Raw genomic sequence first — 22,868 nt, 5'->3', positions numbered from 1 at the left:
TATGAAGTCAGACAAACTTGGCTTTATTAACAGAAGCAAAACAAATGGGAGGTGGCCAAAACTGCCCAACATTCCAAAGTTAATTTCTGTTCTTTTTAACAAGAGAATCTTGATTAGATGAGGTATCTTTTCTAAATCATGAGGAAGTTTAAGTTTTTTAAATCCAAGACACATTTGTTTGACCCTCAGAGGATTCGTACCAATGAAGTGTTCTTATCTTTCATAAGAATTATGAAACACTTAGGCCTTAGGAGAACTGAATATAAGATGCTTAGAGCCAGACAACTAAAACAATGAAAAAAAAAAATCCTTCATGATCTACTGCTAACTCTGTGTGCAATGAAAATTCAAAGAAGATACTAGGCATTTTACAGTATACAAACTGAGGGGAACCACCTTAAGAAACTTAAAGTCTAGTTGCTCCATTTAAGAGGAATGTGCTTTCAGTATTATTATTTATCTCCATTGGAAGCTCAAAGGCATCTCTCAGATTCATTAGGGATCAAAGTTCAAATAGATATTCAGACAATGAATAATGATTATCTTCATATGTCTTCAGTCATTTTTGAAGTATCAAAGGACTCTAGCTAAAGACCATATACCCTAAAATAATCCTTAAGTTTAGGCAGTTCTTTTTTTTTATTATTATTTTATTGTAAACAAATGGGATACATGTTGTTTCTCTGTTTGTACATGGCGTAAAGGCATACCATTTGTGTAATCATAAATTTACATAGAGTAATGCTGTTTGATTCATTTAGTTATTTTTCCCTTCCCCCCACCCCTCCCACCCCTCCCCTCCCTCTATACAGTCCTTCCTTCCTCCATTCTTGCCCCTCTCCCTAACCCAAACTCTAACCCTAACACTAACCCCTCCCACCCTCCATTATGTGTCATCATCCACTTATTAGCGATATCATTTGTGCTTTGGTTTTTTGAGATTGGCTTATCTCACTTAGCATGATATTCTCCAATTTCATCCATTTGCCTGCAAATGCCATCATTTTATCATTCTTTATGGCTGAGTAATATTCCATTGTATATATATACCACAGTTTCTTTATCCATTCATCAATTGAAGGACATCTAGGTTGGTTCCACAATCTGGCTATTGTGAATTGAGCAGCTATGAACATTGATGTGGCTGTATCTCTGTAATATGCTGATTTTAAGTCCTTTGGGTATAGGCCAAGGAGTGGGATAGCTGGGTCAAATGGTGGGTCCATTGCAAGTTTTCTAAGGAGTCTCCACACTGCTTTCCAGAGTGGCTGTACTAATTTGCAACCCCACCAGCAATGTATGAGTGTACCTTTATCCCCACATCCTCGCCAACACCTGTTGTTGCTTGTATTCTTGATAATCGCCATTCTAATTGGGGTGAGATGGAATCTTAGGGTGGTTTTGATTTGCATTTCTCTTATTACTAGAGATGGTGAACATTTTTCCATATGTTTGTTGATTGCTTGTACATCATCTTCTATGAAGTGTCTATTCATTTCCTTAGCCCATTTGTCGATTGGATTATTTGCATTCTTGGTGTAGAGTTTTTTGAGTTCTTTATAGATTCTGGAGATTAGTGCTCTATCTGAAGTATGATTGGCAAAGATTTTCTCCCACTCTGTAGGCTCTTTCTTTGCATTGCTGATAGTTTCCTTTGCTGAGAGAAAGCTTTTTAGTTTGAATCTATCCCAGTTATTGATTCTTGCTTTTATTTCTTGTGCTATGGGAGTCCTGTTGAGGAAGTCTGGTCCTAAGTCGACATGTTGAAGCTCTGGACCTACTTTTTCTTCTATAAGATGCACTGTCTCTGGTCTGATTCCGAGGTCCTTAATCCATTTTGAGTTTAGTTTCGTGCATGGTGAGAGATATGGGTTTAGTTTCATTCTGTTGCATATGGATTTCCAATTCTCCCAGCACCATTTGTTGAAGAGGCTATCTTTTCTCCATTGCATATTTTTGGCACCTTTGTCTAGTATGAGAAAATTGTATTTATTTGGGTTTGTGTCCGTGTCCTCTATTCTGTACCATTGATCCACCTTTCTATTTTGGTACCAATACCATGCCGTTTTTGTTACTATTGCTTTGTAGTAGAGTTGAAGATCGGGTATTGCGATACCCCCTGCTTCACTCTTTAGTTTAGGCAGTTCTTACAGGTGAAGCAAACAATCATATATTAGGGTAAGTGTCAGGGACCAAGAAGAAGTTCTCATTCTGAGGATGTTCTGACCTTTACGACAAGCAGCAGCCCAGGGAGCATTTTGCAGTTGCCTCCCCTGCACAAACACCCTGCAGCTGAAGGCTGACGGATTCCCGGAGCGCGCCCCTTCCCCACTCCCGGCTGATAGTTCTGCCTATGGTCCGCCGGTGTGAACTTGCACCTTATCAGGAGCCCAAAAGAAAAACACAGCCAACCAGCCTGTGTCTCATCATACCCCTCATTCCCTCAGCATAAATACCCTTGAGAACAATAAAAATTTGCAGCTTGATCAGAATTCCTGTCTTGCTGTCACTCCCTGTGTCTCTTGTCCCTTCAGTCCTTCTCTCTTAGGTTTGCCGTCCTGCGTTGATGTCCCGCGGGTCGGGACAGGTAAGCAGAGAGAGATAATTAGAAACACGAAGAAATGGGAAGGAAATCATCATCAACAGAAAGGGAAGAATCTAGAAAATAATGCTTCTGTGGTTATTTTAACAGTTCTTTTAGAAAGGAGTAGAAATCACATAATTTGTATCAATATACTACTCTTTTTTTTTTTTTTTTTTTTAATATATTTTCTCTTTCTCTTTTCCACAGTGCTGGGGATCAAACTCAGGGCCTTGTACATACTAGGCAAGGGTTCTACCACTGAAATACACTCCCCAGTCCAAATGTACTTATAATTCAATCCAATTCCATGTCTTTTAATATATTTCATAAGAACCAATTATTTTATTACATTTGTTCACATCCAGATACAGATTTAATAAATAGCCAAATTTCACCCTGGGCAAATTCAATGGCTTTTAGGCCATTTTTTACTTCAAATCAAAATCAATCTGTAATACACAAATGGGTGATAATGATGTGCTAATTAACTACCTATACAACTACAGAATAAGTTGCAAGCTTCATTCAGACAATAAATACTCATTGAATGCAGGCATTGTGTGGAACTGCTGGCAATATAGTTGGGGCAGGGACAAAGACAGGGACAATAAAATATATTTTCTAGGAGGGAAAACAACACTTATTAAGGACATAAATTATCATTTCATTTAAAACTGGAGTAAGTGCTACACATAAAAAATAGAGGGAACTAGGAAAGCATTTAACTGGGAGATCTGACCCCATCTGGGAGGTCAGAGATTACATCAAGAATGGAAGGACACAGCCAACCACAGTGGCACACACCTAAAATCTCAGTGACTTGGAAGGCTAAAGCAGGAAGATGGCAAGTTCAAGGCCTGTCTCAGCAACTTTGCAAAGCCCTAAGCAACTCAGCAAGACCCAAGACCCCATCTCAAAATTAAAAAATAAAATTAAAAAGGGAGCAGGGCCTGGGGATATATATCTCAGTGGTAAAGGACCTCTGGGTTCAATCCCCAGTACCAAAAAAAAAGAATGGAAGAACACATAGAAGACGGACAGGCAAAGAATAGGAAAGGATGAGTGGGACGAGTGCTCCCTAAACAGAGAGAATGGCACATAAAGGGTCCTGAAAGCACTAAAGAGCTTGGCAAATTCAAAGCCCTGAAAGGACATCATTGTGGAAGGTGTTAAGGTGGGTAGAAGCTACAGAGGAAGGGCCGGATTGCACAGAAGAACCTCACAGACCAGGGTGAGGATTTGTAATCCTCATCTTATGAGCAATATGAATCATTAAAGAACTATGAACAGGGGAGTGGTATGTTCAACTGACTGACTCCTGTGAAAAAAGTAGATTAGAGGAGGGTCCCTCTAAAAGAGTACCCTAAGGTTCTAGAGCCAAGAAGGTGCTAACTTGGGTAGGTATCAGTGGAAAGGCAGAGAAGTAGACTTTACCTCTGAAAACTACAGCCTCTTCTATGATAGCTAAGATCACAAAGTCATGATTGTGAATTTCCTTAAGTTTATATTTTAATTATGCACAGTTAGGACTAGATTATCTACACACATTCAAACCATTCTATCATGTATTCTAGGCCATTTGACAGATTTGGCCATTCCCTCCTTCTTGAGTTTTCTGTATTTCCTGACTTTTCTAATGTCACATTCTGCTCGTTTTCTTTCTACTATCGTGGCCACTCCTCAGAATTCTCTGTAGACTTCGCCCCCTTATTTCCTACTTAATGCTTGAGGGATTTGATCCTGAGCCCCACATTCTTATTATAAATTGTCTCTCTAATTAATTTCATTCAGGCCTCTAACTTTAAACACCATCTTTTGGCTCATGAATTCAAACTCCATTATCTCTAATCCTGACTTTTCCAGCAAATTCCTGGCTCTCTGAGAAAGAACTTCCTTATCTGACATCTGGAGGTATCTTAAGCTCTGGTCTAGCCACTATACTCTAACTTTCTGTTGTTTTGTAACAATCTCTGCTAATTCCTGCTAGGCACAGTGGAACACACCTATATTCCCAGCAGCACAAAAGGCTGAGGAAGGAGGAACTCAAGTTTAAGGCCTGCCTCAGTAATTTAGCAGAACTGGGGATACAGCTTAGCGATAAAGCACCTCTAGGTTCAATCCCTAGTACTCCCCCTCCAAAAAAATTCCTGCTAATTTCTATCTCAGAGAATTCACACTTTTCACACTTGATGTTTCCCTGGCCAAAAAAACTTTCCCTAAAGATTGTCTAACAGAAAGCCATTGCACTACTACATCCTCCTGTCTTAATTTCCTAGAAACCACTCATTAATACTTGATGTTTTTCCTGTCTTTTTTTCCTCACTAGAAAGTAAGTTTCGAAAGGACAGGAACATTATCTGTCATCTTCCTCATGAGGTTGCCAGCACACAGAACAGTTCAGGATGTATGATGATGTTCAAAAGAATATCTGTTATATTTGGGAATTAAGGTTAACTGCAGGTACAATTCCAAAATAGTTTTTCCTCCAAAAATGTACTATCGATTTTACATATATATGGGGGGGGGGATGAGGGAAAGACGATCATGATGTGAGAACAACTATCAAAGATTCTCATATACCTTACCAGCGTCAGTGGCCAGTTTGGGGTTGCAGGGAGGAATACATGGTAGGTATCAAACACAGGGATCTGCCACTGAGCCCCAACCCTACAGAATTCTGAAATACCTTTTCTTTGGTCAGTTCCATGATAAAATATATTAGACAATATACATATTAAAACATGTTTTAAAAAGTTAAAAGAATCTGCGGGGCTGGGGTTGTGGCTCAGTGGTAGAGCACTCACTTAGCAGGTGAGAGGCACTAGGTTCGATCCTCAGCACTGCATAAAAATAAATAAATAAAATAAAGGTATTGTGTCCATCTACAACTAAAAGCAAATTTTTTTAAAAATCCGCAACTAGAAAGCCTGCACTACAGAATATTCTCAATAAAATATTCCGTGAAGATGAAATGAAAAAAAAAAGTGAAAACCAGCAAAGGGAGAAACTACACTAAAGGAATAGTCAATCAAAGGAGACACTAATTCAAATAAAACGGGAAATAAACCCAAATGACCGGGAATACAAATCTTATCTCAATAATAACCCTGAACATTAATGGCCTAAACTCATCAATCAACAGACACAGACTGGCAGACTGGATTAAAAAACAAGACCCAACAATATGCTATCTCCAAGAGACTCACCTCATAAGCAAAGACATGCACAGACTAAAGCTGAAAGGATGGGAAAAAACATCACTCACGTGGATCATATAAACAAGCAGGAATTTCTATCCTCATATCAGATAAAGTGAACTTTAAGCCAAAGTTAATCAGAAGGGACAAAGAAGGTCATTTCATACTTCTTAAAGGAATTATAAATCAAAAAGACATAACAATCACATATTTATGCCCCAAACAATGGAGCATTTACTTACATCCAACAAACTCTTCTCAATTTCAAGAACCAAGTAGACCACAACACAATAATGCTAGGTAACTTTAGCATGCCTCTGTCACCACTGGATACATCCTCCCAACAAAAACTAAATGAAGAAGCTACAGAAGTAAAAAATACAATTGATAATTTATACTTAACAGACATATATAGAATATTTCACCCATCAGTGACTGAATGCACTTTCTTCTCAGCAGCGCACGGATCCTTCTCTAATATAGACCATGTTATATACGCTATCATATAGCTTGGCATACAACTGTGATATCACCATAAAATATTTTTAGCATCTGTAGGTTATTCTGATAGCTCCCTTTCCATTGATATTAATTTTTGTGTTCTTGCTTTTTTCTTGATCAGAATTTTTATCAAATTTTAGCTATATTATTTCTTCTCTATTTCATATATTTCTGCTCCTACTGTTATTTTTTCCTTCCTTCTACATAATATAAAAATAATTTGTTATTCTAGCTTCTTTCTGATACAAGTACTTTAAGTTATAAATGTTCATCTGGGCACTGTTGCATTCCAGAGATCCTGATATTTTAAGCTTTTATTATTACTTAGTTCAAAGCACTTTTATTTACTTTTCTTATACTTTCTTCCTTGTCCTCTGAGATATTTATAAGTGTGCCATTTAATTTTGAAACAGTAGACATGTAGGGGTGGGGTTCTATGTATCTTAAGGTGACTGAATTCTAATGTAAATAAATTATGCAGGAAGCAGTATGCATGATTTCAAAGTTTAAAAAAAGTAATGGAAATGCTTTTTATATTGATTGAATTCATTACATGTTGAAACTGATCAAATTGCATACTTCAAATATGTGTATTTTATTGTACTCCAATTTTACCTCAATAAAGCTATGAGGGAAAAAGAAAAAAGCTAAAAAATAAATAAATAAATAAATAAAAATAAAATACATGTTTTAAAGAAAACTTAAGTATATACAATACCTCCCCATAATCATAATGCCATTAATGATATCTGAGAGAGAATTATATGAAAACGTACTCTAAATGCATAGTATGCACAATTTGCAAGCTGATGTCAGAGCAATGATTAACTGGGAATATTATAAAGCTGCATTCCAATAGGAATCTAGAGCAGCTCTCTGATCATACTGAATTGGTTCAATTAAATCATCCACGACTTCACCTACAATGGTCTCATTAAGTCAAAGGAATAACTGTCCTAATCACTCATTAGCATATTGTAATCTTAAGAAACATGAGTTAAGGAAAAAAAAAAAAAAAAGAAAAAAATCTGAGTTTTTTTCATGGTAAAATTTTAAAAGTAAAGGGGCACTGTTAAAAATCCAAAGTTAAAGGTGATAGTTTAAGAGACCAAAAGCATGAATTATATTATTTTTCAAACTATTTTTTCTTTTTTATTTGATCTTTTTAATTATACATGACAATAGAATCTGTTTTTATTTTTCAAACTGTTTTTCCTGTAATTCTGAAATGTTTTCCTTTTTGGTTCATGTTTCTTGGATATTAAGAAAAATTCTCCTTGAATCTCTGCCTATTAAGGATTTTTTAAAATTTGTAGATGATTGAACAGGCTTATCAAAATTTTCAGGGTTTTATTTTTTAAATTCAGTTTAAGTTTTTTTCCCTTCCCATTTGTTTTAGCTGTATTTATTTTCTCATTTTCCCTCGGGCTTCTTGCTTTCTGCTTAGCCAGGTTGTTTAGGTAGCTCTATTATTGAGGAGGTGGAGCTAAAAGGAGCATACATAGCAAAGAACTATAGGCAACCTCTAGGGTCTAGGAGAGGCTTCCAGCCAATGATAGCCAAAAGGCAAATCCCTTAGTCATGCAGCTGCACAGAAATAAATTCCAACAACCACCTGAGTGTGCCTGGGAACTAATTATTTCCTAGTCAAGCCTCCAGATGAGAACTCAGGCCAACTGACATTTTTATTTACCTTTCCCATCCCTGATCTGAAGCACTTAGACAAGCCATCCAGGACTCCTAATCTACAGGAGCTGAGATAATAAGCATGGTTTTAAATTTCTAAGTTTGTGGTCATTTGATACACAATAAAAGAAAACTAATAAGACTCCTACCTATAAATGTTATGAGTAAAATTAAGACAGGCAAAAAGAATAGAGTACAATAAAGGTACACAGTAAAATTTTAAAAGAGGTACTTAGGGAGAGCCACACTGAGGTGACAATTAATAGGGGGGATGGTCATGCTGGTCTCTGGCAGAGAAAGTTTTATAAACTGAGAGAACAAGTTTAAAACTCTGAGGTGGGAACAACCTGACCCTGTTTAGGGACAACAATGAGGCTTGACTGGCATCCAGCAAAAAAGGGAGAAAACAACAGGACATATGGTAAAAGGAGTGATGGGAGACCTGGTACATATTCGGCTTAGTAGGCCATCATGAAGACTCAGGCTTTCCAGAAATAAAGTAAGAAACCTTTTTGGCAGTTTTTAACAGAAGAGTGACATGATCTGACTTATATTTTAAAAAGATTACTCCACCCGTTGGTTTTGAAAGTACAGGAGGAAAGTAAAAACTGGAAAATTATTGTATTGAAAAATTTAATATATAAGCCAAGCTCAATGGTGAACACACATAATCCCAGTGACACAGGAAGGTTGAGGCAAGAGAATCACAAGATTGAGGCCACCCTGGTTAACCTAGTGAGACTGTGTCTCAAAATATAAAATAAAAAGGAATGGGGATGTAGCTCAGTGGTAGAGTACTCCAGGTGTCAATCCTCAGTACCACCAAAAAAGAAAAAAAAAAAAAAAAAAAGAGTAATTTAAAACTAAGAGTGATAAATGATTGATGACGTCTAGCAGATTATAATGTCACAGTGAGCAGATTGTAGATTTATTCTGAAGTTAGAGTCATCAGAGGAATAATTCAAGAAGGTAAGGGGAGTAAAAATCAGAGGACAGATACAGGCAAAAGATACAAATTTCAATGTCATCAGCATATAAAAATGGCATTTAAGTGGCATTTGAAACCATAAGACAAGATCACAAAGAGAAAGAGAATAGAGGAGAGGGCCAAGAAATTAGCCCTGGGTACTCCAACATTTAAAACATTAAAAATAGAAAGATAGGGTGATACCAAAAAATAGGAAAGGGAACCAAAAAAAGAGGAATACAGAAGATTTCCCAAGCAGTGAACATACTCAATATGATGTTGTAATAGATATATGTCATTATGAATTTTTCCAAACCCACAAAATATACACACCAAGAGTGTACCCTAATATAAAGAACTTACTTTGAGTGGTAATAATTCACCCATGTAGAGTCATCAGTGACAACAAATGTACCACTCTATTTGGAGATATTGATAGTAAGAAAAGCAAGGTATGTTTGGGAGAAGAGAGCATATGAAATTTCTCTGTACCTTCCTCCCAATTTTGCTATGAATCTAAAATTTCTCTAAACAAAACTGAGGCTTTAAAAGAAGGTGGAAGTAACCAACCATGTTAAATTATGTTGATAGGTTTAGTAAGAATTAACCACAGGATTCAGTAACAGGAAGTCTCTGATGACAGTTTCAGAGAAGTGATGGTGGGTGGGCTCAACTGAAAATGAGGAGAAACACAAGCAGAGAGCAAACAAAAGCAACCCCTTCTAGATTCTACAAGGAAGACAGGGAACTGTGGCAGAAGTTGGGAGAGAAAGTCAGGAATGGTTCTGTTATTGTTCTTTGCTTGTTTTACAATGAACATGATTGTAGCACATTTGGTATATTATGCTATATGAGTCAGCTTGGGCTGCCATAACAAAAAAACATACACTGGGTGGTTTAATCAACAAAAAGTTACTTCCTCATAGCTCTGGAGGCTAAAAGTCCAAGATCAGGGTGCCAGCCTGGTTGGGTTCTAATGAGGGCCCTCTTCCTGGCTTGTAGGTGACCATCCTCTCACTATATCCTCGCATGGCAGACAGAGCAAGCTTTCTTGTCTCTTCTTACAAGGGCACTAATCCTAACATGAAGGATCCATCCTTGTGACTTTATCTAACCCAAAGTACCTCCCAAAGACTCCATTTCCTAACACCATCAAACTGGGGGTTAGGGCATCAATATAAGAATTTGTGGAGACACAAACATTCAGTTTATAACACAGGTTAATTAGATGACCTAGGAGAGAAGGGAAAACTTATTTGAAGAGAGAAGAGTTAACTGCAATAATGCTGTCCCTAAGTAAACAAGCCAATAAGATCGTGTGTGTGTGTGTGTGTGTGTGTGTGTGTATACACACTAATTTATATATATATTCATGAAAGAATTGGCCCTATGTAAAAGCACAGAGTTCATCCATGGTAAAACAGATACAGATACAGAGTAGAAAGGTGAACAGACATAGATAGTTGGTAGAACTTTATCTGTGTTATGATTATGTTTATTTTCTCTGGTAAGAAACCACAGTAAGCAAATGCTGAAGGTTTTTTTTTTAAAAAGTGCTATGAAAAGTCAGCTCAGAAATACTTCCATATAGACAAGAAAACCCATAAAAACAATTTCTAAGGTTAAAATCAGTTTAAAAAAAAAAGAAAAAGTCAGGTGTGATGACACACACCTGTAATCCCAGCATCTAGGGAGACTGAGGCAGAAGGATCACAAATTCAAGGCCAGTCACAGCAACTTAGCAAGGTCCCACGCAACTTAGTGAGACCCTGTCTCAAAATGAAAAATAAAAAAGAGCTGGGGATGTGACTCAGTGGTAGTAATAGTGGGTTCAATTCTCCAGTACCAAAAAAAGGAAAAAAAAGTTTACTGACCAAATCTCACTCAAACACATAGATCTCTCATAAATCTTAAGACAGGAGCAAACCAAATCCAGGAAGTTAAGACACCATAATCAAGTTGATATTATTCCAGAAACACAATGTTTGTTTAACACTTGAAAATCAGTCTATGTATTTCACTTTATTAAAAGATTAAGATGAAAAATAATGATAACCTTATTAGCCGTAGAAAAAATACTTAGTAAAATTCAATATCATTTGCGATTTTTTAAATTCAAACTACAAGTAAAGGAAACTTTATCTGAAAAAGAGCATCTACAATAAACTCCTTACTTATTGGTGACAGAGTATAAAGTATCTCTTTGAAATGAAGAACAAGAAAGATAACTTTTATCAGCACTTTTATTCAATTCTATACTAGAGGTCCTATATACTTCAGTTAAAAAAAAAGAATATAAAACATGAGTGTTTTTAAAAAATGAACTAATAGTACTCATTATTCATAGATAATTATGTACATAGAAAATCCAAAAGAATCTATAAAGGAATTACTAGAATTAATGGGTTTAGTAAGATTGCTGGACATAATGCCAATATACAAAAATTAATCACACTTCCATATACCAGCAACAATTATTAAATGAGATTTATATAATGATATCATCTATGATAGCATCAAGAATATTAAACAGCCAGGCGTGGTGGTGCACACCTATAATTCCAGCAGCTTGGGAGGCTAAGGTAGGAGGATCACAAGTTCAAAGACAGCCTCAGCAAAAGCAAGGTGCTAAGCAACTCAGTGAGACCATGTCTCTAAATCAAATACAGAAAATAGTCCTGGGGGACTGGGGTTGTGGCTCAGTGGTAGAGCACTTGCCTGGCATGTGTGAGGCACTGGGTTCGATTCTCAGTACCACATATAAATAAATTAATTAAATAAAGGTCCATCAACAACTAAAAATTTTTTAAAAATTAGAAAAACAAATAGGGCTGGGAATGTGGCTCAGTGGTCAACTGCCCCTGAGTTTAATCCCTGGTACCCGCCCCCAAAAAAAATCAAACACCCAGGAATGAATCTAACTAAAGATGTTTAGGTTCTCTACATTGAAAAATATAAAATATTACTGAGAAAAATGAAACAATAAACAAATGTCCATTCTATGTTCATAGATGGGAAAACTGAATGCTATAAAATGTTAATTCTCCCCCAAACTGACATATAAAGTCAATGCAATAACCATCAAGATCATAAAAAAGTTTCTGTTCATTTGTTTTGCAAAATTTATCAGGCTTATTCTAAAATTATATAGAAATACAAGGGTCAGAAATAAATACACTAACCTTACAGAAGAAAAACAAGATGGGAGAACTTTCTCTACCAGATATCAAACAATTTAAAAGCTATAGCCATTAAGACAGATGGCACTGTACAAGGAAAGACCAATGAACTAGAGAAAAGAGCCCAGAAACAGACCCACAGAAATACGGACATTTGATTTATTTTTCAGTTGTAGATAGACACAATACCTTTATTTTATTTATGTATGTGGCGCCGAGGATCGAACCCAGCCCTGGACATTTGATTTTATAACAAAAATAGTCACACAGAGCAATGGAGAAAGGAAAGGCTTTTTAATAAATTGTACAGGACAACTGGATAGTTAATATAGAAAAATTAAATTTGGCCTCTTCCTAACCATACCTAAAAATTATTCTACAAAAATTTTGAATCTAAATGCAAAAAACAAAACATAAAATGCCCAGATTCTAGAACAGGAATTCTTAGCCCAAGGTCCTCTGAACCAAAGGTTCCATGGTTACAAGTCAAAATATAAAAGATACTTGTGATGTACCCTCTGTATCTTATCATGCCTTAGTATTTTGGTGTTACAGTTTCAACTGAATGTATCTATATTTCTTTGTCTGCAGTTTTCAAGGAGATGGCTGAGTGTTGAGAATCAATGCTATGTCCTCACCAGCCCTCAGCCAATTATTGATGTGTGTAAAGAATAAACATGTGTAAGGAATGCAATGTGTGTAAGGAACACTGGCTCCCAGTGTGTCCAGAGAGTTAAGCTTGGAAAGGCACTGAATAAAGGGTATATTATCAAGTCATTAAGTGTATTCCTCAAAGTCAGTATATTTCTTGTGATCATTTCCCATGTTAACTACTTATATTTGAATCCTTACCTCAAGTTCTACAACTAGAGAAACCAAAAAAAGACAGACCCAGGAGTTCCATGAACTTGGAAGGACAAGAACAATTCTCTAATTGCAAAACACCTAATTGAAGGAAGTGCTTCAACAAACCAAAGAATCATTAGCACTACATGTGACTTTGTCTTAGAGATCACAAATATTTTCATATCATATGACAGTTGCTGCATATCTCAAAATATTTCTACATTCATCTTTACTTAGAAACTGTTCATCATTGGAAATACCACTAAACTATACATGACTACAATCTTCCTGTCTATAATGCTGGGCAGTTTTCCTGTCTATGTTGTTCATGTCAAGTAATTATGCAACCACAAAACAGTTAAGTTTGAATGTTTTCACAACTAGAGATTAACTCAAAAAGCCATGGGTAAATTCTGGTGTTCCTGGAAAGCTTAGCTTTACTTTATAAAGAGATATAGGGAAGTTTTCATTACATATGCAAATATTAAATGCAATTAAACTTTAACCTGTCCATATTTTAGATCTAATTTTTGTTACTGTATGCATTTATTAAAAAGTATATGTCTATTATCACAAAATTTAATATTATGAAGCTGTTATTTTTAATAACATTTCCTTTTTAATGCTGTACATTTTCTTTTATGCTTTTTAAAAAATAATGCTGTATAGAAGGTTACATAGGCTTCACTAGATAAAAGACAAAAACACAAAACAAAACATTAAGAAATTCTGGTCTAGAAGATTATATAATAAGCCTGGCACAGTGGCACACACCTGTAATGCCAGCAACTTGGGAGGATGAGGCAGGAAGATCACAAGTTTGAAGTCAGTATCAGCAACTTAGTGAGACCCTGTCTCAAAATTTTTTAAATTAAAAAAAAAAAAAAAAAAAAAACAGGACTGGGGATGGAGCTCAGTGGTTAAACTGATACCAAAAACAAGAGGGGAAAAAAAAAAAAAAGATTGCACAATATAGGAAAATCCTCAGAATCTCAAGTAGAGAAATTTATTAACGAAAACAGCACAACGTTAAAGGAAAAACTTAATAATCCTGATGTTAAAATTAAATACCTCTATTCACAAAAAGATACCATTAATAAAGTGAATGAATAAGTAATAAAGTGAGAGAACATCTTTGCAAAACATATAATTGATAAACAGCTCATATTCAGAATAAAGAACTCCTACAAATCAGTAAGAAAAAAAAAACATTTAAAAAGTAGGCAAGAGACTGACCAATCATTTTCTTTTAATCAGTCATCCAAATACCCAAAAAAACCTATGAAAAGGTATTGAACTTCATTAATAACATGGAAATGCTTTTTAAAACTACAATGAGGTGCCAGGAGTGGTGGTGCACACCTCCCAGCAGCTTGGAAGGCTGAGGTAGGAAGATACCGAGTTCAAAGCCAGTCTCAGAAAAAGCGAGGCACTAAGCAACTCAGTGAGACCCTGTCTCTAAATAAAATACAAAACAGGGCTGGGGATGTGGTCCTGAGTTCAATCCCTGGTACCCCCAAAAATAAAATGTTTATTCCTATACTCCTTTTCTCAGAAACCTACTGGAGCATACCTCCATTGAAACAAGGAAAGCAAATACAAATAATGCTAAAAAACAGAATTTAACAAAGAAGAAAGGCAAAGAGAATTTCCACAGTTGGTTAAAGAAAATCCCCAAACAATAGCTCTGCTAATTTAGACTTGTAGAGAAACAAAGACAGAGAAAACACAATTCCAGGATATTTTCTATGTGGGATTATACTGAGAGACGACCCAAATTCTGTCAGTAATTGTGGGGATGAATTAGTTAGGTATATAGAAAACTAAGCAAAAGTTAAAGAAAGAAATTATTGTCTACAAAGTAATTATACCTACGAAGAATATCATATTTTTTTTTTAATAAACAGATTTATTTGGGAAAACAGAGACAGGTTTGGGAGAGAATGAGACCCATTTCCAGAGGGAAAGAGGCTTCACACAATCTTAACAATGTGAATAATAAATACCAATTTACCCCAAAATATGAGATACCTACATCAGGAAGATTAAAGGACAGGAAGCAAATATACATTAGATGTGGGACAGGGCTAGGAGCAGCAGCTAGAAACCTAAAATTTCAGCTTCCCTCCTAGGAAGGTAAGAAACTATACATAAAACTGGGTAGAAAAAAACATAAGTGTTAGCAAATTATTTAGGAAAACTGAAGGAAATATCAAAACATTCAACTATAATAATTGCCTCAGTACACTGGAAATAAGAGTGGGAAGAATGAGTCAGAAACTTCTTTTCATCATGAATCCAGTAGTACAATTTTCCTTTTAATAAAATTATACTTGGGCCAGGTGCAATGGTACACATATATAATCCTAGCAGCTTGGGAGGCTGAAGTAGGAAGATAAGAGTTCAAAGCCAGCCTCAGCAATTTAGCAAGGCCCTAAGGAACTCACTGAGACCCTATCTCTAAATAAAACACAAAAAAGGGCTGGGGATGTGGCTCAGCAGTTAAGTGTTCGTGAGTTCAATCCCTGGTCAAAAAAAAAAAAATTATACTTGGGAGGCTGAAAGCAAGATGATTTTAAGTTGAAGGCCAGCCTGAACAACTTAATGAGACCTTGTCTCAGAATAAAAATATAAAGGTCTAGGAATGTAGCTTCGTGGTAAAGTGCCCTGGGTTCAATCTCCAGTACCAAAATAAATTAATTAATTAAAATTAAATTAAATATGCTATTTGTAAAAGTAAAAATTAGTTTTTAAAAATATATATGAGGGCTGGGGATATAGCTCAGTTCATAGAGTGTTTGCCTGTCAAGCACAAGGCCCTGGGTTCAATCCACAGCATTGCAAAAGAAAAAACAAAAAATGTGTATGAGCTAAGGTCAAGTAAGAAGAAGAAGAATAATAGCCATTATTTCCCTGTGTACCACAGAGTACATACCAGATCTTTTACACGTGGTTGACTTTTTTATTTTGTTTTTCGTGGGCTTTTTTGGTTGTACTGGAGATCAAACCCAGAGCCTCACAAATGATAAGCCAAGTGTTCTGCCACTGAGCTATAATCCCAGCCTAATAAACACTATTACTATTCCTTTAGCCAGCTGTGTAGAACAGTATTACCCCAATTTTACAGAGGAAAAAATCGAAAATACGAATGAATAAGGAACACTTTTAGTTGTTTTAGTTTTTTGTTTGATCCTTTACCTTTCCAGCAGTAGCAAAATATTCACCATCAGGAGACCATTCCATCAAATGTACAGAGACTGAGGTTCTAAAAAAAAAAAAAAAAAAAAAAAAACTTAAACAGTTAGCATTTTTTAAATCTGGCACACAGTATATGTAAATAATCAAGATAAATTTTCATAACGTCAGAGTTACAATCATCAGAACGAGAAGGTTTTGGCCTCCCTTAAAAAAATTAAAAAATAAAAAAAATTTCACCTTCCTAAAAATTCACTCTGAAGAAAGAATAATAAAGGATAAATACAGGATATCTCCACCCACAACATCCCAAATACAACATGTTAAAAACTGAGCTCATCATCTTCTCTGGCTAACTGGTTCTTTTCATATAATCCATGTTAATGTTAATGGTGCAGCCATCCTTCCACTTGAAAGTGTTACTGGCAAAGTCCCCCTCCCATTCCATATATTTCCTACTAATCAATCCTGCCAACTCAAGTCCTGGGGCTTTCCTGAAAATATTGCTTTCCTTTTTTATAAACAATTAACTGTGTCACAAACTGAAGGATGACATTATAATGGATTTTGGTTAGAAAAAGGTCTACTTTCAAGGCTTCTGAATACAATGGTACCATCAAAAAATAAAGATCTTTGTAAAAGGGAACACAATTTAGAAAGCATTTTTTAAAATTAATGAACATAACAGAGTTAAGACACTAACTTGCACTGCCAGACGCACTTCCAATCATTTAAAACGGGAGGAATTTTATTATCAATTTCTTCCTCCTCTTCCAGAATATCACCTCCTGGAGGAGCCCACAACTGAATAGAATCAGTTGCTGTCAACAATCTGTTATCTGAAAATTAAAGAATGTTCTGATGAATAAGCAAGGATTATCTGGGGAAAGAAATGCACTTGTGGGCCTCTGCTTTGGTCCATAAACTATTAGATGAAAAATAAGCAATACTGTCTATGAAAAACAGTTGGGATATCTCTATTTAGAAGCATCCCCTAGAAGGGGGGGGGGGAAGATCCCAAAACAAGAAAAGTTTACTAGTGAAGAGCTTTTATGTATCCAGCAAGTCTTAAAAAAAAAAAAAAAAAGAAAGAAAGAAAGAAAGAATAAAAGTAGAATAAGAAATCCCCAAACCTGAGATATATAATATAAAATGACAGGAGACATAAGTACAAATTAGTAAAATTTGGTTTGTACATGGGATTATAAAAATAACCCTCACTAATTGTGAACATGAAAACAGCTATTATCATTAGAGGTTTCTAATCTTTGGAGATTAAGGATAGAAATTTCCTGAAATACAAATGATAACAAAATAAGGTGAAGTTTTTTTGGTCCCTGTTTTACTGATGATTTTGTCTCTTAGTAAATATGGTAAGAGTAAGGTGAAGTATATGTTAACTAAGGAAACACATCACTATTTCTTGAAATAAAATATTAAAAGGCAAAAACAAAAAAAGCAAAGAAGAGTAAATTAAGCACTGATCAAAGTAGTGTATACTAAGAAAGAAGTATATTCATCAACAAAAGGAAAACATTATATTGTTTTCCTATTATGAAAGACCATATCACACTGTAATCATACATTTAAAACAAATATTTAATTTTTATAACTCGTAAATATAATTGCTAAGTACCTTGAGGGTCCCATGCTAAGTTATATGTCACGGAACTCAAAAAAAACTGCCCAGTTTTAAGCCACTGATACTTGAGTTGCTGAAACATGTAGAGAGAAAGAAAAAAGAAAAATAGATATTTTTAAAACATCCAAAAACCCTACCATTTTATTATTTTCTTCAATTTAAGACCTTATAATCTGAAATAAAGATGCAAATACTTCACCATTATTTTCACATGCTATTTTTAAAAAGACACCCAGTGGTCCCACTTAGCATTTATTTTACCACATTAAGCTGCTTGCCATACCCAAACAAGCATGTTCTCTCAGGCTTCCTTCCACATCTATAAATGTATTTTACACATAGGATATCCTTTCCCTCTCTTCTACATCTGAAAATTCCTGTTTCCACTACAATCTAGCTAAATCATCACCTCTGTGATGAAGTCTTCTCTGACATTCTGATAGCATCCAAAGCACTGTGACATCCTGCCATTAAGACACTGATCACAGAATTATCAGTCATTTATGTACCTGACTCTCTTACTAAATTGCAAATGTTCAAAGGCAGGAATAGTCTTTTTATCTTCCATTCTTATTAATGTCTGCTACAAAGATGCTCAAAAATGTTAAATAAAATAAATGTATATTTAAAAGAAATGTAAATAAAGAAATGCATATCTTAATCCTATGAACTTAATGTCTAAAATAAAACTAAATATACCTCAAGAAGTCAACAGATTATATAACCTATAATGCACAAATATAGATTATATTTGAATAAATTCCATCCTTTTAAAATATTTTCATTCTAAAAGGAGATTTAAAGTTTCAAAGTCAAAAGCCTTCAACGTGAAATATTACATTGTAAGTAAAATAGAAGTTTACACATTTCTTTGCTGTATGTAAATATAAAATGTCCTTTTGTAAAAATACAGTGCAATGTAAAGTCATATAACCTCAGGTAAGTTATATATTAACTGTCTGGCAAAATATTTTTAAATACTTTTTCTCTTTATATTTCTAAAATGTTTAATAAATAATTTACACAAGATTCCCTGGTACTTACATGTGTAAAACCTACATTTGATTATCCAAAATAATTTTGTATTTTATAATCATGGAAATGTTATTTTTTAAATTCCATCATTGTTAACCAAATATCAGTCTCAAAGGTATTTTAAATACTACTCAACAAATCTATTTTAAAATAATAATTAAATAATGCCTAAAATTACAGACATCTAATATGCTTTCCTTTAGTGTTCCTTAGAATGTAATTCATGAACCAATTACAACTGCAGAAATTTGAGGGAATCTGAATTTTAAATATGTACTCTAGGTGACTATGTTTTATTTTTGTTTTGTTTTGTTTTCTGCAGAGCTCAAGATCAAATCAGAGCTCATGCATGCTAGACAAACACCCTATGACTAAGCAATACCCCAAGCCCTCTATGTGACTAATAAGTACTTCAAAATTTGACATCCATTTTATAGTATTACTATAGAGAAAGAATAGCATTTTAATTCAAACTTTTTTTTAGAAAGGTAAAAAGAAATTATTAAATATACATACTTAATGAAATATACTAAAATTAATTTTAATACATTTCATTTTTAAAAACACTTTTTAAAGAAGCTGGGCATAGTGGTGCACAACTATAGTCCCAGTTATTCAGGAGGCTGAAGCAGAAAAATGACTTGAACCCAGAAATTTGAGACTAGCCTGGGCAACAGAGCAAGACCCTGTTTCAAAAAAAAAGAAAAAGAAATACAGAAAAAGAAAAACAGAGAAACAGAAAAGAAGAAAGGCAGACAAGAAGGAAGGAAGAATATAGGGAGGAAGGGAAGTAAAAATAAAATATATTTTAAAAATTACTTATAAATATATACTAAGCAGATTTAATATTTGCAGTTTTGATTATTCTGTGTGATTGTGGAGTTCTGATGCATGCAGTTTTGTTTTGGAATTGAACCAAGGGCACTTTACAACAAAGCTACAGCCCCAGCCCTTATTTTTTATTTTGAGACAGGGTCTTGCTAAAACTGCTGAGGCTAAATTGCTCAGCCTCCCTATCACTGGGATCCCTGGAGTACACCACCGTGTCCAGCCAAATGCAGCAATTTTTAACAGCATGGCTAGTTCTAGCCATGTAGAATTTCTGAATATTAAATAAAATTAGCACTCAGTATAAATGTGAATGCTTCTCAATGTGGCGTACTAGACCACGTAGCTGGTGGTGAACTTATCAAAGCCTCTAACTTCATAAACAAATATGTAGGAGTACCGAGTATTTAGGATGCATCAAGGAACAGAAGAAATAATGTTCCCTATTCCATATGGATGCATCAGTAAACAAAAGAAATGAAACTTCCTATTCCTATAGCACTTACATTCTAAATACTAAACACACACTCAAGGAAAGTGCTATGGAAAAAAGTTTAAAATAGATGAGTACAAGTAAGTTGTAATTTTTATAAAAGTGTGGTCAAGGTAAACTTTTATTGAAAAAGCATTATTCAGCAAAAATCTAAAGAATAAGCAGAAGCTAGCCCTGGAGCTATCTGGAGGAAAATCATTCCCAAAATAGCCAATGCAAAAGCCCTAAAATGGGAAGGTAACTGAGGAATGGTAAAAATTTACCAGTGTTACTGAAGTGGAATCAGGGAGAAAAAGAATTCTAGGAGATGAACTGAGAGGTAATTAAATGTGGTACTGGCAAAATAAGGAGGTTACAATCTATTTTAAGGCTTTGGGGATTTTAATCTGAGAGATATATGGCATTATTATAGAATTTAAGAGAAGTATCATAACCTTCTCAGTAGAGAGTAAAGATGGGAAGAGGAAAGAATTAACAGAAAATCAGACATCAGATAGAAATGATAAGAAATAAGAATAGTTCAGACTAGCAGAAACCTCAACACAAGAAATGTCAATTAGCAATACTCTAGAAATTTGGGTTTCTAAAATACCCTTAACAACTTTACACTGATATTCTAGCCCACTTTCAATACCAGCTCTTAAGGAATTCTTTATTGCTATCAATTAGACTTTAAAGTTAACTAGAGTAATTAAAACTAAAAATTTTTCAATAAAAAAATAAAGTTAGCTAGATTCTAAATGTATTCTACTATCAATTAGTACTTACACAATTTCTCTTATGAGAATTTATGCCCAGAGGCTCAAAAATACAAACAGCATTACCATATGAAGCTGCAATCTAAAAAAGAATGAACATAACATTAATATTAAGGAAAAAGTAAAATAAAGATCACATTCTTTTCAATAAACTATTTATACACAATATAATCTGAATGCAGAATTCATGGTTTATTTCCTTCCATAAATATACCTGGAAGTGTACTGGACTTAAGAATATTCTGTTATCAAATTCAGTAGGCTTTATTTAACAAACACAAAGTTCAACTACTCAACGAAATCATCTTCTCCGTAAGAACTATTTAATTTTTAATTAATTACTTCGGGCTGGGGAGATAGCTCATTTGGTAGAGTGCCTGCCTTATAAGCACAAGACCCTGGGTTCAATCCTCAGCACCACAAAAAAAAAAAAAAAATTAATAACTTCACTGATAAAAATACATTTTAATGATACATCTCTTTATCAGAAATTTTATAATCCAGTAAAAACCATGAAAAGTATGGAAAGCAATCATCAGATCTTAAGAATATATCAAATAAAATGGTGTTAATTACATCATCAAACAGAAAATGCTAATTGGGAAACCATCTAGAAGAAGAAATAGAAAAAATTAGCTAAGGAAATGTCATGAAGTCATCCACTATACCTCAGGTGAAAAAAATTGACAAATGGTCTTCAAAGGAATTAAATTGGGTTTAGGCACATAATGAATATCAAGTAGAAAAGATAAAAGTCTACTTCCCCTCTACTAACTTAATGGCTCCTAGAATTATGTACTGGCAGAATGGGAGTATATATGAGATTGTGAGAGCTACAGATCTTTCAAAACAGTAGATACCTGCAGAACAATTATGACATTGTCAGCTTAAGAGCACTTTACAATTTGTATACAACTTCTCACCTTACAACTCCTATCAATAACCATCTACACACAGATGTGTGTGTGTGTGTGTATGTGTGTGTGTATATATATATATATATTTTTTTTGGGGGGGGGCAGGGGAAACCAGGCATTGAACTCAGAGACACTCAACACACTGAGCCACATCCCCAGTCCTATTTTTTGTATTTTCTTTAGAGACAGGGTCTCACTGAGTTGCTTAGTGCCACACTTTTGATGAGGCTGGCTCTGAACTCACGATCCTCCTGCCTCAGCCTCCCAAGCTGCTGGGATTACAAGCGTGTGCCACCACGCCCAGTTACACAGGTATGTTAATAAAAATTGTAGAAAAGGCTTGCATAAAAGCACAAGAATATTCTGAGATTGTTAAATACATTAAATATGACAAATTAAGTAATTAAACCCCTTACTCTTCCTTGTTGGTTAGAACACTCCACACAGCTGACTTGAATGTTTCCATGTTTAGCACCAGGAATGATCTGCACACATTCAAAGTCGCTTGCCAAAACAACAATATCACAGCCTGATCCATATGCCTAAAATGAAAAATTTATGATATGTAAGACATATAACTTTTGAATTATTATTATATAATATTTTATCTTAGATTTTGTTGCCGTTTTAAGGTACACATTGACACATTTTATGGAAGTTAATATAAGAGTATCAATTGCCAAATAAGAACATTAAAAGTCACATCAAAAAATAAATTCATGGCACCCCAAACATTATCATTCCACAACTGCGACTAACAGGAAAAGGGTTCTCTTTCAGTTTTTATACACTGCAGTCTTTGTCCCTATAGGTCATAAATCATTCTGTTTAGTTTCTCTACAAAGCTCATCCCTGAAAACCCTAAAGAATAAAACCTCCACCTGAAAATATTAAAGCACTGAAAACTGCAACTGTATACCCAGGATTCAAACCAGCCTTAAGAAAAATCAAGATAAAAATCAGACATACACTTTCTAACATAATTCCACATGGCTTAAAGAGTTGGTTAAACAGAGATGAACACCGAAGGCAGATTACAT

The 22,868-nt window shown here is 34.7% G+C and overlaps 1 protein-coding gene across 1 annotated transcript in view; it reads right to left on the bottom strand.

Moving 5' to 3' along the window:
• Positions 1 to 22,868, bottom strand: part of Dmxl2 (Dmx like 2) — a 172,002-nt gene that overhangs the window by 112,352 nt on the left and 36,782 nt on the right. Inside the window, 5 exon segments of the mRNA XM_047538446.1 lie at positions 16,159 to 16,225; positions 16,859 to 16,994; positions 17,792 to 17,870; positions 20,922 to 20,993; positions 22,245 to 22,370. Coding sequence (XP_047394402.1) covers positions 16,159 to 16,225; positions 16,859 to 16,994; positions 17,792 to 17,870; positions 20,922 to 20,993; positions 22,245 to 22,370 — 480 coding nt within the window.

Source organism: Sciurus carolinensis, chromosome 2 (assembly GCF_902686445.1).
Source record: "Sciurus carolinensis chromosome 2, mSciCar1.2, whole genome shotgun sequence".
Classification (NCBI taxonomy): domain Eukaryota; kingdom Metazoa; phylum Chordata; class Mammalia; order Rodentia; family Sciuridae; genus Sciurus; species Sciurus carolinensis.
Note: the sequence above shows the minus strand (reverse complement) of the source record. Positions and strands in the feature narration are given on the sequence as shown.